This window comes from Pangasianodon hypophthalmus, chromosome 22 (assembly GCF_027358585.1).
Source record: "Pangasianodon hypophthalmus isolate fPanHyp1 chromosome 22, fPanHyp1.pri, whole genome shotgun sequence".
In the NCBI taxonomy this organism is placed as follows: Eukaryota; Metazoa; Chordata; class Actinopteri; order Siluriformes; family Pangasiidae; genus Pangasianodon; species Pangasianodon hypophthalmus.
Window position 1 is genome coordinate 1,072,777 of NC_069731.1, and position 18,057 is coordinate 1,090,833.

Consider the following 18,057-nt stretch of genomic DNA (forward strand, 5'->3'; position numbering starts at 1 on the left):
ATGATTCATCTTACACTCTCATGTTGTGAATTCTACAGTGAATCAGTGCATGTTGACAATTCATAATTTTAAACCATGCTCTTCAATATTTACCGCACACAGTTGTTGTGACAAGCAGAGGTGTGAAGAGAAGTGAGGAAAAAAGTGTGAGAAGTGTGAAAAAAACACACAGCTGGAATTCCTTCTGAAAACGTCACCTTTGATAAAACAAGCTCAGAGGAGATGTCTGTAATAATGTGTAACCAGTATGAGATGAATCAGTGATGAGTCATAAATGACTCTTTCATTTAAGTGAATCAGGTGAATCGACTGATTCACAAGCACAAACTAATCAGAAAGTTTTCTGCACCGCTTTCTGTCTTCCACATACTGTATATAAAACAAGATTTGATATTTAGACACATCCTTAACCACTTAGGCATGTTGAGAACAAAAAAGTCTCAAGACATGACTCGTGAAAAGGGAATCAAATGAATCAAATCTTCATTTAAGTAAAGCAAGTGATTCAAAAATAATTCACTAAAGTACATGTGCTTGTGTATATTTCACCCAGCGCTGCATTATAGATTGCTTACAGAGCGTTATTATTGGAGTTCAAAACTAAAATGATGAAAAGGCAGTTTTGAGAGTGGAGAAAATTAAGTTTCTTTTTTTCTGCTGTGTTTATTATGAAAGGAATTGGAAATCTGGGAGAAAAATTTATGTCAGGTTTAATCTTGCTGAAAGGCTTTCTCTACAAAAAGGCAATATTGCAAAAATATGATTTTGACAAGAAAATGAAAAAGATTGTTTTATATGATTGTTGTTGTTGTTGTTGTTGTTGTATTTGTTGTTGAAACTATGAGGAAACCATATTGTACATATAATGTACTCAAATATAAACACATAAACAGTACATGTTTTTAGCTGGTGAAATTGTTATAATTGTTATCTCATATTTTGTGGTAAAATGAACTTTTATTACTTATCTAAAATGTCGTTTTGCATGAAAACATTATTCATTATTGTTAGTTTGTTGCTGATATGCACAACCAACGCTATGTAGTTTGATAATGAATCATTTAGAAGTAAAATATCCCATAAATTTGATTTGATTCACCCATTTGAATGAGTTATAGCGTAAACATCACTGGCTGGATGAGAAAAGAAGAGACCTTTGAGATTTAATGAGATTTAATGATTTAATAATGTAATGAGGGCTTTTTTGAAGGTCTAAATAAATGAGTAAAAGGAATGTAAGGAATAAAATATAATATCTTTTCTTGGAAATGTAATTAAGTACAAGTATTCAATTCAAACACTCAAGTAAAACGCAGACTAAATACACCAAAATAATACTTGTGTAGAGTAATGAAGTATTTTAACTCCGTAAACCAGCAGCAGTAATGCTCATCACTCCTTCTGTTGTTTCTTATTTTTATTTTTTAGAGAATGAGGTGAAGAGAGTAAGACAGTAAAATCAAGTGGATTTTTATACCAACTCGAGCTTCAGATAAACACAGTTTAACCATCGTAGGTGCAGAGAAGGTGTTTATGCAGAGCACAGAGTCATTTATTTACAATGCAAACAGGAGCAAGTCGGGTTTGTGCAAACATCTGGGAAAGGTTTCAGCAGAAGATCACAGAAAATTCTCTTTAAAAATTCTTTAAATGCCTTATCTTTGTGTTATATTCTTGTTACGTCCTGATTTTATTCAGAAAGCCTGAAGGAGCAGTAGTGTAGTGTAAAGGATTAGAGATTGTTTTATGTATATTGTGATGGATGAGAGTTTGTTGTTGTTGTTGTTGTGGTGTTGTTTCCCTGCAGGACTTTTTCAGCAAATCAGATCCGTTTCTGGAGATTTACAGAGTGAACGATGACGGAACGCAGCAGCTGGTGTACAGGACAGAGGTGAGACACACACACACACACACACACACACACACATACACACACACATGTACACACACAGACTGCATTAAAAAACATATTTACTGAAAATGCGCTAATTACAGCCAGTTTAGTCCATTTAGTCCAGGTGGGCGTGGCCAATTTCCAAGTAACACCTAGCAACTTTTCTCTAATTAACAGATAGCTGATGCAGTGTAGCGTCCTGTTCTTCCTGCATCTGTCAGGATCCTGAACGTTTAATGACTGTGTGTTTGGTTTCTGTTCACCTCATGGTATTCACCAAAATATGATTTTATTTTCATCAGCGGGTTCATTTGAAAACGGCTGGAAAAAAATCCATGTTTAATTTTAGTGTGATCACGGCGGTCATTTGGGAGCTGTGTGAGGTCGCGTCTGAGAGACGCTTTTTAGTTTCTTCCATTAAATTCACAATAATGGAGCTCAGCAGGTGAAATGTTCACAAAATGCTTTCATCGATCTATGAAGATAAATTACGTGTTTGAAAACTTGCTGAAAAACATGTTCTGAAGTTGTCCATGTTTTAGCCAGCCACACACACACACACACTCACACTCACACACACACTTTAAAGAACAACTCCAGTAACTTTTAATCACAGCTGAGGAGGAGGGGGTGGGGTCACCTACAGGAACACACTTCATGTTATTTACTTGCCGGTAGAAAACATATAGAGGTGTTTATTTTGGTCATTTTCATAGCTTAAAAACTCAACTGATAAAATGAATAAGCGAGGTCTTTAATTTCTGGGATTTAATCATGAGTTTATGAAGCCTGTTGTCTTCATTCCTTCAACAAAACTTAACGTCAGAAGGTCTTTGGCTGTTCTGTACATCCCTTCATCTTCACTCTGTATATTTAAACGTGAGACGACTGTACGCATTACACACTGAACACATTTACCGTCTTCTGCATACCTGAGCTCACAGACACCCACGATTGGTTACTGTCGCTGTGATTGACAAGGGAGGTCGAGTATGCCCCTCCCACCCAGAACAGTTTGCTCTCCAGGACTGTCAGATGGCATCGGGATTCGAACTTCCGGCAAAAATTGGGGAAGAGGTGTCTGATGAGTTTAAACAACGTGAACTAAGCCCCGCCCCCTAGTGCAAGCAGACATCACAGGGCACCAACTTTATTATAAAATATGCTTGTAATGTCATTTTGCTTATGTGTAAAAGTCATAAATGATCAAAGTAAGATCTAATGAATTTTATTATCATGTTTTTGTAAGAGTTTTCATTATATTTGCTGGACACTCTCTCCAGTTACATATTCTCTCCAGATACGTGCGTTAAATAGCGTCACAATGTCGATTTCATTCATCTCATTTTATTAAACTCTACTCATGTTTGGTAAATAGTGACAGTAAGTTTTTAATTCCATAAGTATATGGACAGAGACGGTGAAGAAGATGAATAAATATGGTTTAAATGAGAGGATTCCTCACCGTATCAGCTGCAGTTTTCCAATAAAGTGCTGCTACTGAGGTCCTTCTGCTGCTCCATCACAAAAATATAAAAATGTAAAATACACTATAATTTGTGAATATTTTGTGTGCCGCTGTGTCGCAGACGGTCATGAACAACCTGAACCCAGTGTGGAAGACTTTCAAAACCTCTCTGAACTGTCTGTGCAGCGGAGATCATGACAGGATACTGAAGGTGATCCATCACACACACACACACGCACAGACACACACACACACACGCGCGTGTGATCACCCTGGCTAAACATCAAACTTTATTATTTGATAAAGTCTGTCAGGCAGCAGAGAGATTAAAGGAGGGAGATACGACAGAAGACAGACAGTGAGAGAGAGAGAGAGAGTGGCACTGGGGGGGGCAGAAGGTGCTCTCTGATTGGTCACAGTGGCACTGGGGGGGGCAGAAGGTGCTCTCTGATTGGTCACAGTGGCATTGGGAGCGGGTACTGCTCTCTGATTGGTCACAGTGGCATTGGGGAGCGGGTACTGCTCTCTGATTGGTCACAGTGGCATTGGGAGGGGATACTGCTCTGTGATTGGTCACAGTGGCACTGGGAGCGGGTACTGCTCTCTGATTGGTCACAGTGGCATTGGGAGGGGGTACTGCTCTGTGATTGGTCACAGTGGCACTGGGAGCGGGTACTGCTCTGTGATTGGTCACAGTGGCACTGGGGGGGGGCAGAAGGTGCTCTCTGATTGGTCACAGTGGCATTGGGAGTGGGTACTGCTCTCTGATTGGTCACAGTGGCATTGGGAGCGGGTACTGCTCTGTGATTGGTCACAGTGGCACTGGGGGGGGGGCAGAAGGTGCTCTCTGATTGGTCACAGTGGCATTGGGAGTGGGTACTGCTCTCTGATTGGTCACAGTGGCATTGGGAGCGGGTACTGCTCTCTGATTGGTCACAGTGGCACTGGGAGCGGGTACTGCTCTGTGATTGGTCACAGTGGCACTGGGGGGGCAGAAGGTGCTCTCTGATTGGTCACAGTGGCAATGGGAGCGGGTACTGCTCTGTGATTGGTCACAGTGGCACTGGGAGTGGGTACTGCTCTGTGATTGGTCACAGTGGCATTGGGAGCGGGTACTACTCTGTGATTGGTCACAGTGGCATTGGGAGCGCGTACTGCTCTGTGATTGGTCACAGTGGCATTGGGAGCGGGTACTGCTCTGTGATTGGTCACAGTGGCATTGGGAGCGGGTACTGCTCTGTGATTGGTCACAGTGGCATTGGGAGCGGGTACTGCTCTGTGATTGGTCACAGTGGCATTGGGAGTGGGTACTGCTCTGTGATTGGTCACAGTGGCACTGGGAGCAGGTACTGTTCTGTGATTGGTCACAGTGGCACTGGGAGCAGGTACTGCTCTGTGATTGGTCACAGTGGCATTGAGGAATGGAATTGCTTTCTGATAGTTTGCAGTGGCATTTGAGGGGGATGGACTGCTCTCTGATTGGAGGCACTGGAGGCAGAAACTGCTCTCTGATTGGCTACAGAGGCATTTGTGACAAAAAGTGCTATATAATTGTTACAGTGCCATTTGGGGTGGAAATTGATCTCTGTTTGGCCACAGTGACATTGGGGGTGGGAACCTTCCGGGCACAGAGATTGCACAGTGACAGGCAATTGATTCACTTTTAACAATGGCTTTGAGACACACAGCGTTGCAGAAAAACTGACAAAACTGAGCAAAACACAGTCCAACCAAGTCTACTAGAACAACACACTATCACCTCACATTTATACACAACACATTGAGCAAAAACAATAAACACCATCACTGCAAGACTCTTACACAGCGAATCGAGGCGGTCCTCAATCAAACTGTAGAGGAACAATAATCAGGTTCACGCAGTGAGGTTGATGTCATGGGAGAAATTGTGGTCCATATTTCCAGCAGAACTCCTTTTAGAAACACAATTGTCCTCTCAGTGGAAGCTCACTCCGGCTGTGCAGGACGGAATCAGCGCCAGTGACGCACCACTGAGTGAGCCGAGGAGGAAAACAGTGTTTATAAAGCGCAGAGGGGAACAGTTTTCTATTTAATAATTATCATTTACTACAGCTTAATTTCCGCCTGTATAAATGTGACGTGGATGCAACGTCTTGGCTAATGACACGAGCAGGATGTGTTTCAGTCTGATTACTTTTTCTCAGATCTGTTCCTTAAACTGACATGTCGCTAACAATTCTACTTCCTACTGACCCACCCAAGATAATTTGATTGACCATGCACCTTACTTCAGATACTGACTCAAGTGCAGTAAACCTGAGTGCAAGAATTACTCTAGATCCCTAATTCACTCACTCAAGATCCCTAGTTGACTCACCTAATATCCATAGTTCATTTAAGTGAATCTGAGTTCAACAATTCACCCTAGATCCCTAGTAGACTCATACTGACTAGAATGTAAGAATTATGTAGATCCCAAATGGACTCACCCTAGATCCGTAATTGACATAATTGACCCAAGCTGATCTTAGATTCCTAGTTGATTCACCCTTAATGCTCAGTTTAATCTCCCTAATTGACTCAAGATGAACCTGAATCTAGATTTAGGAATCTACATTCCTTGTGCCTTGTTCTAGCAAATTTAACCCTAATTTCCCTAAATATCTAATTGACTTCACTATAGATCCCAGATCCCTTGTTGACTCACCTTAGATTCCTAGGTGACACAAACTGATGAGTGTAATAATTCAGATGTAGATCCCTAATTGACTCCTACATCCCTAGTTGACTCAAGCTGTGTTGAGTACAAGGATTAGCTGTAATTGCATTTAACTCACCCTACATAATGTGCCCCAGATCCATAACTAACTCATCCTAGATCACTAGTAGTTCAACTGTAGATCCCTTATTTACTGATTTGAGTCACAAATTTTAATCTCAAGACCCCTGTTTGACTCGCCCTAGATTCCTAGGCTACTCAGACTGACTAGAGTGGGAAAATGGCATAAACTGCTAACTGACTCACTCTAGACCCATAACAGACTCCTGCATCCCTAAATGACTCAAGCTGCGCTGAGTATAAGAATTAAATGTAGTTGTAGTTATCTCAAGCTAGATCCCTAGTTGATTTACACTAGATTCCTTGTCAACAGTTCTAAATTCACCCTAGATCTATTAATTAATTCACCCTAGACCTTAGATCCCTTATTGACGCACCCTAGATACTTAGTTAATGCACTATAGATCCCAGTGATTACTTAAGATGCAGTGAGTGCAAGAACTTTATTCAGACCTTGAGTTAAGGACACACACACACACACACACACACACACACACACACACACACACACATGTGATGGAGGAAGAATGTGCCTAAGTCTCAGCAGGAGGAAAAGGTCACACTGTCCAAACACACTCTTTTCTTTAACACAACTGTCAGCATGTGAGCACTAACTGGAAAGGACGGATCTGTGACTCGAGCGGCAATAAAGAAACAAACCCTCTGCGTGTGTGTGTGTGTGTGTGTGTGTGTAAAATGAAACAAGTGTTAGTGTCGTCAGATTCATTGCGGGATCTAGTGTCAGTCAGTTTGTAATCTAAGGCAAATCAACTAGGGATCTAGTGTGAATCAACTAGGGATACCGGATTCTTGGAGTTTTGGTGTCAGGTCAGTTTGATTGAACAATTTGCGAGTCAACAAGTGATCTGGTGTCTTAAACAATTGGTCTTCCTCTCCGCAGTGCTCTGTGTGGGACTGGGACTCCAACGGCAAACACGACTTCATCGGCGAGTTTGAAGCCACTTTTAAAGAGATGCGCGGAGCCATCGACGGCAAGCAGGTAACACACTCTCCTGCGTACAGATAACACACTCTCCTGTGTACAGATAACACACTCTCCTGCGTACAGATAACACACTCTCCTGCGTATAGATAACACACTCTCCTGCGTATAGATAACACACTCGCCTGCGTACAGATAACACATCTGCGTACAGATAACACACTCGCCTGCGTACAGATAACACACTCTCCTGCGTACAGGTAACACACTCTCCTGCGTACAGATAACACACTCGCCTGCGTACAGATAACACACTCTCCTGCGTACAGATAACACACTCTCCTGCGTACAGATAACACACTCGCCTGCGTACAGATAACACACTCTCCTGCGTACAGATAACACACTGACCTGCGTACAGATAACACACTCACCTGTGTATAGATAACACACTCTCCTGCGTACGGATAACACACTCTCCTGCGTACGGATAACACACTCGCCTGCGTACAGATAACACACTCTCCTGCGTACAGATAACACACTCGCCTGCGTACAGATAACACACTCGCCTGCGTACAGATAACACACTCTCCTGCGTACAGATAACACACTCGCCTGCGTACAGATAACACACTCGCCTGCGTACAGATAACACACTCGCCTGCGTACAGATAACACACTCGCCTGCGTACAGATAACACACTCGCCTGCGTACAGATAACACACTCTCCTGCGTATAGATAACACACTCTCCTGTGTATAGATAACACACTCGCCTGCGTACAGATAACACACTCTCCTGCGTACAGATAACACACTCGCCTGCGTACAGATAACACACTCTCCTGCGTATAGATAACACACTCTCCTGTGTATAGATAACACACTCGCCTGCGTACGGATAACACACTCGCCTGCGTACGGATAACACACTCTCCTGCGTATAGATAACACACTCTCCTGTGTATAGATAACACACTCGCCTGCGTACAGATAACACACTCTCCTGCGTACAGATAACACACTCGCCTGCGTACAGATAACACACTCTCCTGCGTACAGATAACACACTCTCCTGCGTACAGATAACACACTCGCCTGCGTACAGATAACACACTCTCCTGCGTACAGATAACACACTCTCCTGCGTACAGATAACACACTCTCCTGCGTACAGATAACACACTCTCCTGCGTACAGATAACACACTCTCCTGCGTACAGATAACACACTCTCCTGCGTACAGATAACACACTCTCCTGCGTACAGATAACACACTCTCCTGCGTACAGATAACACACTCGCCTGCGTACAGATAACACACTCTCCTGCGTACAGGTAACACACTCTCCTGCGTACAGATAACACACTCGCCTGCGTACAGATAACACACTCTCCTGCGTACAGATAACACACTCTCCTGCGTACGGATAACACACTCGCCTGCGTACGGATAACACACTCTCCTGCGTACGGATAACACACTCTCCTGCGTACGGATAACACACTCGCCTGCGTACAGATAACACACTCTCCTGCGTACAGATAACACACTCTCCTGCGTACAGATAACACACTCGCCTGCGTACAGATAACACACTCTCCTGCGTATAGATAACACACTCTCCTGTGTATAGATAACACACTCGCCTGCGTACAGATAACACACTCTCCTGCGTATAGATAACACACTCACCTGCGTACAGATAACACACTCTCCTGCGTACAGATAACACACTCTCCTGCGTACAGATAACACACTCTCCTGCGTACAGATAACACACTCTCCTGCGTACAGATAACACACTCTCCTGCGTACAGATAACACACTCTCCTGCGTACAGATAACACACTCTCCTGCGTACAGATAACACACTCTCCTGCGTACAGATAACACACTCTCCTGCGTATAGATAACACACTCTCCTGCGTACAGATAACACACTCTCCTGCGTACAGGTACAATGGCAGTGACACTGAGACTCACAGTGACACTGAGACTGTTGTATTTTCCAGCACAGTGTGAGTAAGTGAATGTAAATGAATCTTCTGAACATGTTCCTGGTTCCTGAGCAAACTGCTTTTCAGCTAATCCACTCATCGTGATCAAAGCCGTGTTTCTCAGGTCGTCACGCCACGTTGGGGAATAGAGCAGGAGGAAGAAGTGTGATGGACTGAGAGGAGATGAGCAGATGAAAGGTGTACAGTTGACTCGGGGTCTCAGGCACATCAGGTTTCATCACACTTCTTCTTCTCTAGTTCTCTTGTCGTTTTCCTCTACATTTATTAGTGTAAATCTCAGGCGCTTTCAGGCATGCACGGTTTCGTTAAAAATGCCATAGCACTTGTGAACATTTTCTTTTTCGTTTTAGATTTGAAAAGAGTCGTCAGCTAAAAGGCTTCCCTGAAATTAGCGTCGTTATTCACAGCCGACTCACACAGCGTCATGCTGAGTAAAATCTCAGAGTCGTCATCGTGTAATTCCCACATCTATTTTTAAAATGTGCTATAAATCACCAACATTTTGTCAAAGATGCTACAGTGGCAGTTGTGGGACTTTAACTCATAAGCTTACAGTTGCTAGCACAGAACCATGACTGCTTAGATCTCTGATATTCCTCATTTAGAAAAAAGTGCTGGTGAGAAGAAGAATGTTTCTGGAGGTGAGCAATAAGCTGTGGGATAGTTAGAGATATTTTGGAGGTGGCAGGAATTTCTCTCTCTCTCTCAATGTCTCTGTCTCTCTCTGTCTCCTTCTCTCTGTCTCTGTCTCTGTCTCTCTCCTTCTCTGTCTCTGTCTCTGTCTGTCTCCTTCTCTCTCTCTCTCTCTCTCTCTCTCTCTTTTTCTCCATTACAGCCTGGCCTACACACAAGTGCAGAAACATTGTGTGTAATTGCGTTACAGTGGGTCAGAGCTCAGATGGACCTGCTAAATTGTATTTTGGTCCATTTTAAGGTCATGAGCATCCCTATAACCTGAATTAGCGTACACTAACACAAAGTGACAGGCGGTTGTTCATTTTGTGTGTACGTGTACGACATGGAGCTGCGATTTCCGCAACAAATGACATTTTCTCAATTCTATGCAAATTAGACTCTGACCAATCCAATGGTGTGTGTGGTCATTTCTTCAGTTCTCTGTTCACAACTTTTATGTCCTGTCATATACGACCACGACCACAAGAGACGTGTGACTTGTCACATGCTGGTGTGAACGCCAGGTAACTGTGATATTCAGAAAAAGCAGGAAATATTTATTTATTTTCTTTCTTATCTAAGAAATCAAGGACATACAATTAACATCTAATTTACTGTATTTTCTAGAATATATGTTGCTCTAGTGTACCTGATTAAGTCTCATGAGTTTTTTAAGTCTCATTTTGCTGCCTAGCGAGTGTTGATATTTTTGTTTTTGAATGAAATGAAACATTTGTATTTGTTAGTGTTCTTATGGTAGACGTTATACTCCAGTATTTACGGTACTGTACCAGTAATGTTACTGTTATCAGAAACTGCTTGTAAAGGGAAAAAAGAGGTTTCATTGTTAAGCTGCAGGTGAGGATGGAATGACCGAGGATGGAGTGATACAAGAGGAGAACAATACAAGCAAAGTGAAGCACTTTTACAATATATTATGCCTCTGATTAGAAGTTTCTGGTGGATTTTGTGCTAAAAGAAAGAATGAGAGATTATATTCAGCGCTGTCAGGAACCTGCTCACGGTGATGGACGAGTCTCGCTTCAGTCCGAACCGTGAGCTCACAGCAGACTTGGTGCGATATCTCAACATGGCAGGCGCTTGGCTAAATTATTTTGGAGCGAGTCAATGGCACAGTGGCACGTCTCCTTCGTCAGGCCTTATTGTGTCGGCTCGTGTTGTGTTTCTCGCACGCTGCTGTGTGTGAACGAGCTGAAGATACGAACAGAATGACGACGCTCTTTATCCTGAGTAATGTACAGCTGAGATATCGCTCTGCTTCTCTCTCTAAATACAAGCTGGCAAAACTGCCTGTAGTTCAACAATATTCTAATCTCTGTCTGTCTGTCTGTCTGTCTGTCTGCATGTCTGCCTGCCTGTCTGTCTCTCTGCCTCTCTACCTGTCTGTCTGTCTGTCTGTCTGCATGTCTGCCTGCCTGTCTGTCTGTCTGCCTCTCTACCTGTCTGTCTGTCTGTCTGTCTGCATGTCTGTCTATCTGTCTATCTGTCTGCATGTCTGCATGTCTGCATGTCTGTCTATCTGTCTGTCTGTCTGTCTGCCTCTCTGTCTGTCTGTCTGTCTATCTGCCTCTCTGTCTGTCTGCCTCTCTGTCTGCTTGTCTGTCTCTCTGCCTCTCTGTCTGTCTGTCTGTCTGCCTGTCTGTCTGCCTGTCTGTTTGCATCTCTGCCTCTCTGTCTGTCTGTCTGTCTGTCTGCCTCTCTGTCTGTCTGCCTCTCTGTCTGTCTGTCTGCCTCTCTGCCTCTCTGTCTGTCTGTCTGTCTGTCTGCCTCTCTGTCTGTCTGCCTCTCTGTCTGCTTGTCTGTCTCTCTGCCTCTCTGTCTGTCTGTCTGTCTGCCTGTCTGTCTGCCTGTCTGTTTGCATCTCTGCCTCTCTGTCTGTCTGTCTGTCTGTCTGTCTGCCTCTCTGCCTCTCTGTCTGTCTGCCTCTCTGTCTGTCTGTCTGCCTCTCTGTCTGTCTGTCTGTCTGTCTGCCTCTCTGTCTGTCTGCCTCTCTGTCTGCTTGTCTGTCTCTCTGTCTGTCTGTCTGTCTGCCTCTCTGTCTGTCTGTCTGTCTATCTGCCTCTCTGTCTGTCTGCCTCTCTGTCTGCTTGTCTGTCTCTCTGCCTCTCTGTCTGTCTGTCTGTCTGCCTGTCTGTCTGCCTGTCTGTTTGCATCTCTGCCTCTCTGTCTGTCTGTCTGTCTGTCTGCCTCTCTGTCTGTCTGCCTCTCTGTCTGTCTGTCTGCCTCTCTGCCTCTCTGTCTGTCTGTCTGTCTGTCTGTCTGTCTGTCTGCCTCTCTGTCTGCCTCTCTGTCTGCCTCTCTGTCTGTCTGTCTGTGTGCCGTATGCAGGTGCAGTGGGAGTGCATAAACCCCAAATATAAAATCAAGAAGAAGAATTACAGGAACTCTGGGATTGTCATTCTGAATCAGTGTAAGGTAATATCAACTCTAGAACTGTTCTATTCTGAGTTAAATTGATTTTTACAGGTTTAATTTTAAATACAAAAAAGTACTTTTTTTTTTTTTTTTTTTTAAATTTTTTCACTCTTAAAAGAAGGATTTTTCCCCAAGGGTTCACACTCTGTTGTAAGGTTCTACGTAGAATCTTTAAGGGTTCCCCCAGAGGTACAACTGAAGAACTACAGAATATTCTACGTAACTTTCTTTTTTTTTGGAGCGTATGGAAGCACTCTGTTGTAGAGTTCTACATGGAACTTTTAAAGGGTTTCCACCGAGAACAAGCAAAGAAGCTTTAAGGGTTCTAGATCAACTTTTTTTCTGTAAGTGTAGGGAAACTCTGTTGTGAGACTTGATGTTGAACCTTTAATGGGTTACCCACCAAACAAAGAACCTTTAGGGGTTCTAGATGAACCTTTTTCTAGAAGCCTAGGTAAGTGCAATGTAGTAGTGGTCCACATGGAAATTTTAAGGTTTCCCCAAGAACGCTTACTGGTTCTAGACTTAACCATTTTTTACTAAGATTGCAAGGAAGCCCCTTTTTGTAGGATTTGATATGAAACCTTTTTTTTAATGGTTCTACATGGAAACTGTATGGGTTCCCCCCAGAGTAGTAATCCAAGAACCTTATGATTTCTAGATTGAATTGTTTTACTAAGAAGGACATGAGGATGATCTCTGTCGTAGGTCTCTACATAGAACCTTTCAGGGTTCATATTCTTGGTGGAACCCATAATAAGGACGTTCTATTTGGAGCAACTGCAGAACCATTACAGGTTCTAGATTTAACCATTTTACTAAGAGTGCAGGGAAACACTTTGTTGCAGGATTCTGTGTGAAATCTTTCATTCTTGGTGCAATCTTTTTTCCTTAAGGGTTCTACATAGAATCTTTATGGGTTCCCCATAAAACATTATGCTTTTAACATGGCTTTAACTGTTTTTACTAGCAATGTAAGGATGATTTCTGTTGCAAGGTTAAACATAGAACCTTTAAGGGTTCCCCCACAGCGACAATCCAAGAAGCTTTTTTATCTTTAACGGTTATTTTTTCATAAGGAAGCATTTAGTTGAAATACAACTAATGAAGCGACTATAAATAATGTAAATAAATAAATAAAATGTTCTTGGTAGTGAATCCATCTGTGTTTAAGTGTTAATGACATTTTCTCCAAGCTTTATTTCCTTCTTCCCACCATCTGCTCTCACACTCACAGATTATAAAGATGCACTCGTTCCTTGACTACATCATGGGCGGATGCCAGATCCAGTTTACAGTAAGTGCAAAAAAAAAAAACCTTAACTGCACAACACATAGTTTTTATTTTATAGCTCTTTACCTGCTGTTTATTATTTATGATTAAATTCTCAAGGCCAAACACAATGATGCAGGTAGAAAATCCAATAAAGACGTGTTTGTGCTTGTTTTCTATGCCCTCTTAACACACAGCCGCTATCACAGCTACACAGCAATTACTGTTAAAACCAGTGAGTCACAGCCATTAGCAGATAATTTTCTACCCGCTGCAGATTTATTTGGCACTAATGTGAGCGTTGGAGAGAAGTTTCAATAAGAGCGCTTGTTTTACATAATGTTTTGTGTTCCATCTGATTAATTCACCTAAAGTTTTTTTTAAGCCATAATTTTCACATGACAGGTTTTATGCATGCACTTTCTCTTTGATTGTGTCTCATTAGCCATGCCTGTGCGATGCCTCTCATAATTAATGCCATTTACCCAGAATCTCCTAAACAGTTTAACTTGTTTAATTAGGCTGTGTTGATATGTTCTGCCTTCTTGCTAATCCTATTAGCATTTAATTGCAGTGCTACTGATGAATAGAAATGTTTTACTAAAGTGGATACATAATGGCAAACACTTCACATATACATTTATATATTTTATTAATTTATGTAAACGCTGTGGGCCAAAATAAAAATATTAGACTAGTACTCTAACTGGGCCACTTCCACAGAGAATTGGTTAATACTGAATCACTGTTGATTCACTGATTCAATGTGATTTCACTGCATCACTACTGATGAATCACTGTTGTTTTAGTGAAGCACTGTCGATTCACTGAATCACTGTGGATGCACTGAATCACTTTTGACACACTGAATCACTGTGGATGCACTGAATCACTTTTGACACACTGAATCACTGTGGATGCACTGAATCACTTTTGACACACCAAATCACTGCTGATGTACCAAAATAACTGTTGATTCACTATATGACTGTGGATTCACTGAATCATTGTTAATGTACTGAATCACTGTTGCTTTACCAAATCACTTTTGATTCACTGACTCACTCTTGAAACAATTAATCAATGTTGATTCACTGAATCGCTGTGGATGCACATCACATATTTACCAAACTGAATCACTTCTGTTAAATTAAATAAGTTTTCCCGTACTGAGTCATACTGAGTCAATTTTTGTGTTTTACTTGATCGGTTTTAATGTATAGCTTATTTGTGAATTTTTAATTTGTGTAGTTATGTAGTTTTTGCTTTTTTATTAAATCCCTTCAGCCATACTGATTCACTGAATCATTTTGGTACAGAATCAGCTTTAGCACACTGAATCATTCATTCAGGATTCATTCATTCATTGAATCAATTTTGTTTTGCCCCTGCACATAACTTTAGATGCTTGATAATGTGCATGCTGTCATAGCTGAAATATGGACTGTCTCATCAAAACTAATATCAAATCTTCTAACAAGAAGAAAAAACAGCTATGGAGAGAGTCAGCTCAGTGAGGTTGACAGTGGCACACTGCATTCCGGATAATTGCTGCTTTCCTTTCTGTAGGTCGCTATTGATTTCACGGCGTCTAATGGAGACCCGCGGAACAGCTGCTCTTTACACTACATCCACCCGTACCAGCCCAACGAGTATCTCAAAGCGCTGGTCGCTGTCGGAGAGATCTGCCAGGATTATGACAGGTGAGACAGAAAGCCAGTTAAAACACGAGATGATTTCACTCCACAGCAGCCATTCAAAACCAAGAGTGAGTCGATTCACACATAAAACAGAGTTTGTGTTCTCATGTGTGGATTGGAGATGAGTGAAGTTTTCATTTTTTAGTTTATATTTTATCACCTTTAAAACAAAGAAAATGTGAAAGTCTGTTAATAAAAGCTATATTCATTCAAGTTTATTCATTCATAGAAAGGAATAAACAGGAAGCCGGATTTTTGGTTTAAGTTATACATTTCAGATCTTTGAGATCATCTGTGTAAAAATATTCCAATTTAGAGAAAAGGATTTTATTGAATCAGTTATGCCAGACCAGCTCCTTTCTGTCACACTGAATCAGTTTCACTGTATCGACTCCTTTCCTTGTGCTGAGTTGATTTTGTCACACTGAATTGGCTCTATTTAATTGAATCAATTTGGCTGTTCTGAATCATTCTTGCCATACTGAGTCATTTTTGACAGATTGAATCAATGTTGCCATAGTGAATCGGTTTTGCCTTAATGAATCAGTTTTCCATAGTGAATAATTTTTGCTAGACTGAATCAGTTTTGCCAGAATTAATCATTTTTCCCTTAGTGAATCAGTTTAGGCAGACTAAATCAGTTTTGCCTTAATGAATCAGTTTTGATAGCCTGAGTCAGTCTTGTCTTAGTGACTAAGTTTTGCTGGACTGAATCTGTTTCAACTTAGTGAATCAGTTTAGGCAGACTGAATCACTTTTGACATACTGAATAAATTTTGCCTTAGTGAATCACTTTTGCTCGTCTGACTCAGTTTTGACAGACTGAATCATTTTTGCCTTAGTGAATCAGATTTACTGTACTGACTCACTCAGTTTTGCCTGACTGAATCACTTTCTATTTAGTACATCATTTCTGTTAGAACCAAATCAGTTTTTGCCTGAGTGAATAGATTTTCTTGTTTAGCAGTATGCAGAATTTATTCTAATTTACTCAGAATATCATTTTCCCCTGATGTAATGTAAAGATGTCAGTGGGTGGATGGAGGTTGAGTGGAACAGCAGGATGAAGCTCAGCAGGACTTTGAGCTTCTTTCCTGGACTACTGTATTGATTTTTCCTGCCTGTATCTTCTCGATCCACGCTGAAGGTCTTTAAGGTCGTATTGAGAGAGCTCTGAGAGAGCTCTGAGTGTAAGGTTGAGCCGACATTGACAGTGCTGAGTCGATAAAGTAGAGATGAGACGGTGGAGAAGAGAGACGACAGCGTGGGGTCTTTATCCTGTCAGAGGAGGCTCGTTACGCAGATAAATCTGTGATTTCTCCAAGTTCATTGGTGGAAATACAAGTGATAAGATCTGATGTCTGAGTATTAACACTTTCACTGCTGAGGCTTTTCAGAAAGCTTTATAACTGTCCTGAGAATTCTTTGTGTAAGCTGCAGTATGATAGTAAGTCCTATCATTCATTTCTTAAAAGCTTATAAGTGTGTGAAAGACTTTATCTTTAATGTGAAATGATGCACTGTTTCTGTCATTTAAGGACAAACCACTAATTATTGTTTTTTTTTAAATAATCAATGTTTAATATGATCCAAAAACTATTAAAATAGTATTAAATATTGATGCTTATATTTATAATTTATCAAGGAATTAATAATGTTTTGTGCCTTTATGCACCGTTATTGGAGTTTTTTTTAAATGCTTTCAAAGCATTAAGAATTATTTTGTATAAAATACACTGCATTGGCTGCTACTGTTCTCACCGTGTGTACAGAAAGTGTTTGTTCAGTCTCAGTGTGAGTGTGTCACGCTGCCGTCGCCTTCACTTTGTGAATTGTTTGGCTTTGGTAGATCTAAAGATGTGTGTCTTCTCAGTGATGAGGTTCCTGAATGTTTGAAAAAAAATCCATTGGGTTTAAGGGTTAATGTGGGTCTGAAAGGGTTAATCATTGAAACAATCTGATTAGAAATGGATCATCATCTATCAGTCGAGCTCAGTTTGAGATCATTACTTACATTGCTCCAGTTATTAGAATAAAAACACTGATAAAAACGTTATGAACCCGATCATGACTTTAAATCACGCTAAAGAAGGTTCCAGAGTGAAATCATCTCAAATCAGGACACACGCCTCCAGCGTCAGGAAGCAAACACACAATTATGCAAATGTGTGTGAGGCGCTGATGATTGGAGCAGGGGATAATGGGAAATCTGACACACACACACACACACACACACACAAGGTCAAAACCGTCAGATATTCCTATCATTGTGGGGACACATGGTCCCCATCAAAACAGAAACACACCCCCATCCACCCACACACCACACACACACACACACACACTTTCCATACATGATTAAATAAAAATCTCCTCTCAGTTTCTCGTCAGCTCTAACGTCTCATCTGCTTTGGCCCCGCAGTGATAAAATGTTTCCGGCGTTCGGCTTCGGAGCTCGGATTCCTCCCGACTTTAAGGTAATTTATGAAGCTCTGATGATGTTTCTGGAGGCACAGCTGGCTTCCTGAACTCATTTCCCTGATGCTCCTCCTCTGCGTACTGTGTGTGTGTTTGTGTGTGTGTTTACTACAATCCTGTAGACTTGACTAAAAATTATACTGGTAATTAGGGAGCAAGATTTGGATGTGGTTTTAACTATGACATTCACTTTAAAACAGAAAGAATAATAATAATAATAATAATAATAATAATAATAATAATAATAATAAAGAAACAGAGAATAAAAACAAGACTAAGAGTAAATAAAAACAGAAGAATTTATAGAAAGTAGAGTTTGTAAATTCAAGAAAGTACAAGAATAAGAT

The 18,057-nt window shown here is 41.3% G+C and overlaps 1 protein-coding gene across 3 annotated transcripts in view; it reads left to right on the forward strand.

The window, feature by feature from the left end:
• cpne4a (copine IVa) overlaps window positions 1-18,057 on the forward strand; it is a 53,600-nt gene that overhangs the window by 27,214 nt on the left and 8,329 nt on the right. For all 3 annotated transcript variants that reach the window (XR_004576993.2, XM_026911517.3, XM_026911516.3), the window contains 7 exons: window positions 1,808-1,891; window positions 3,484-3,573; window positions 7,082-7,180; window positions 12,173-12,259; window positions 13,497-13,556; window positions 15,102-15,235; window positions 17,655-17,709. Coding sequence is in view for 2 of the 3 variants with exons in the window: in XM_026911517.3 (XP_026767318.1) it covers window positions 1,808-1,891; window positions 3,484-3,573; window positions 7,082-7,180; window positions 12,173-12,259; window positions 13,497-13,556; window positions 15,102-15,235; window positions 17,655-17,709 (609 nt within the window). In the remaining variant the exon portion in view is untranslated. The remainder of the gene's footprint in view (window positions 1-1,807; window positions 1,892-3,483; window positions 3,574-7,081; window positions 7,181-12,172; window positions 12,260-13,496; window positions 13,557-15,101; window positions 15,236-17,654; window positions 17,710-18,057) is intronic.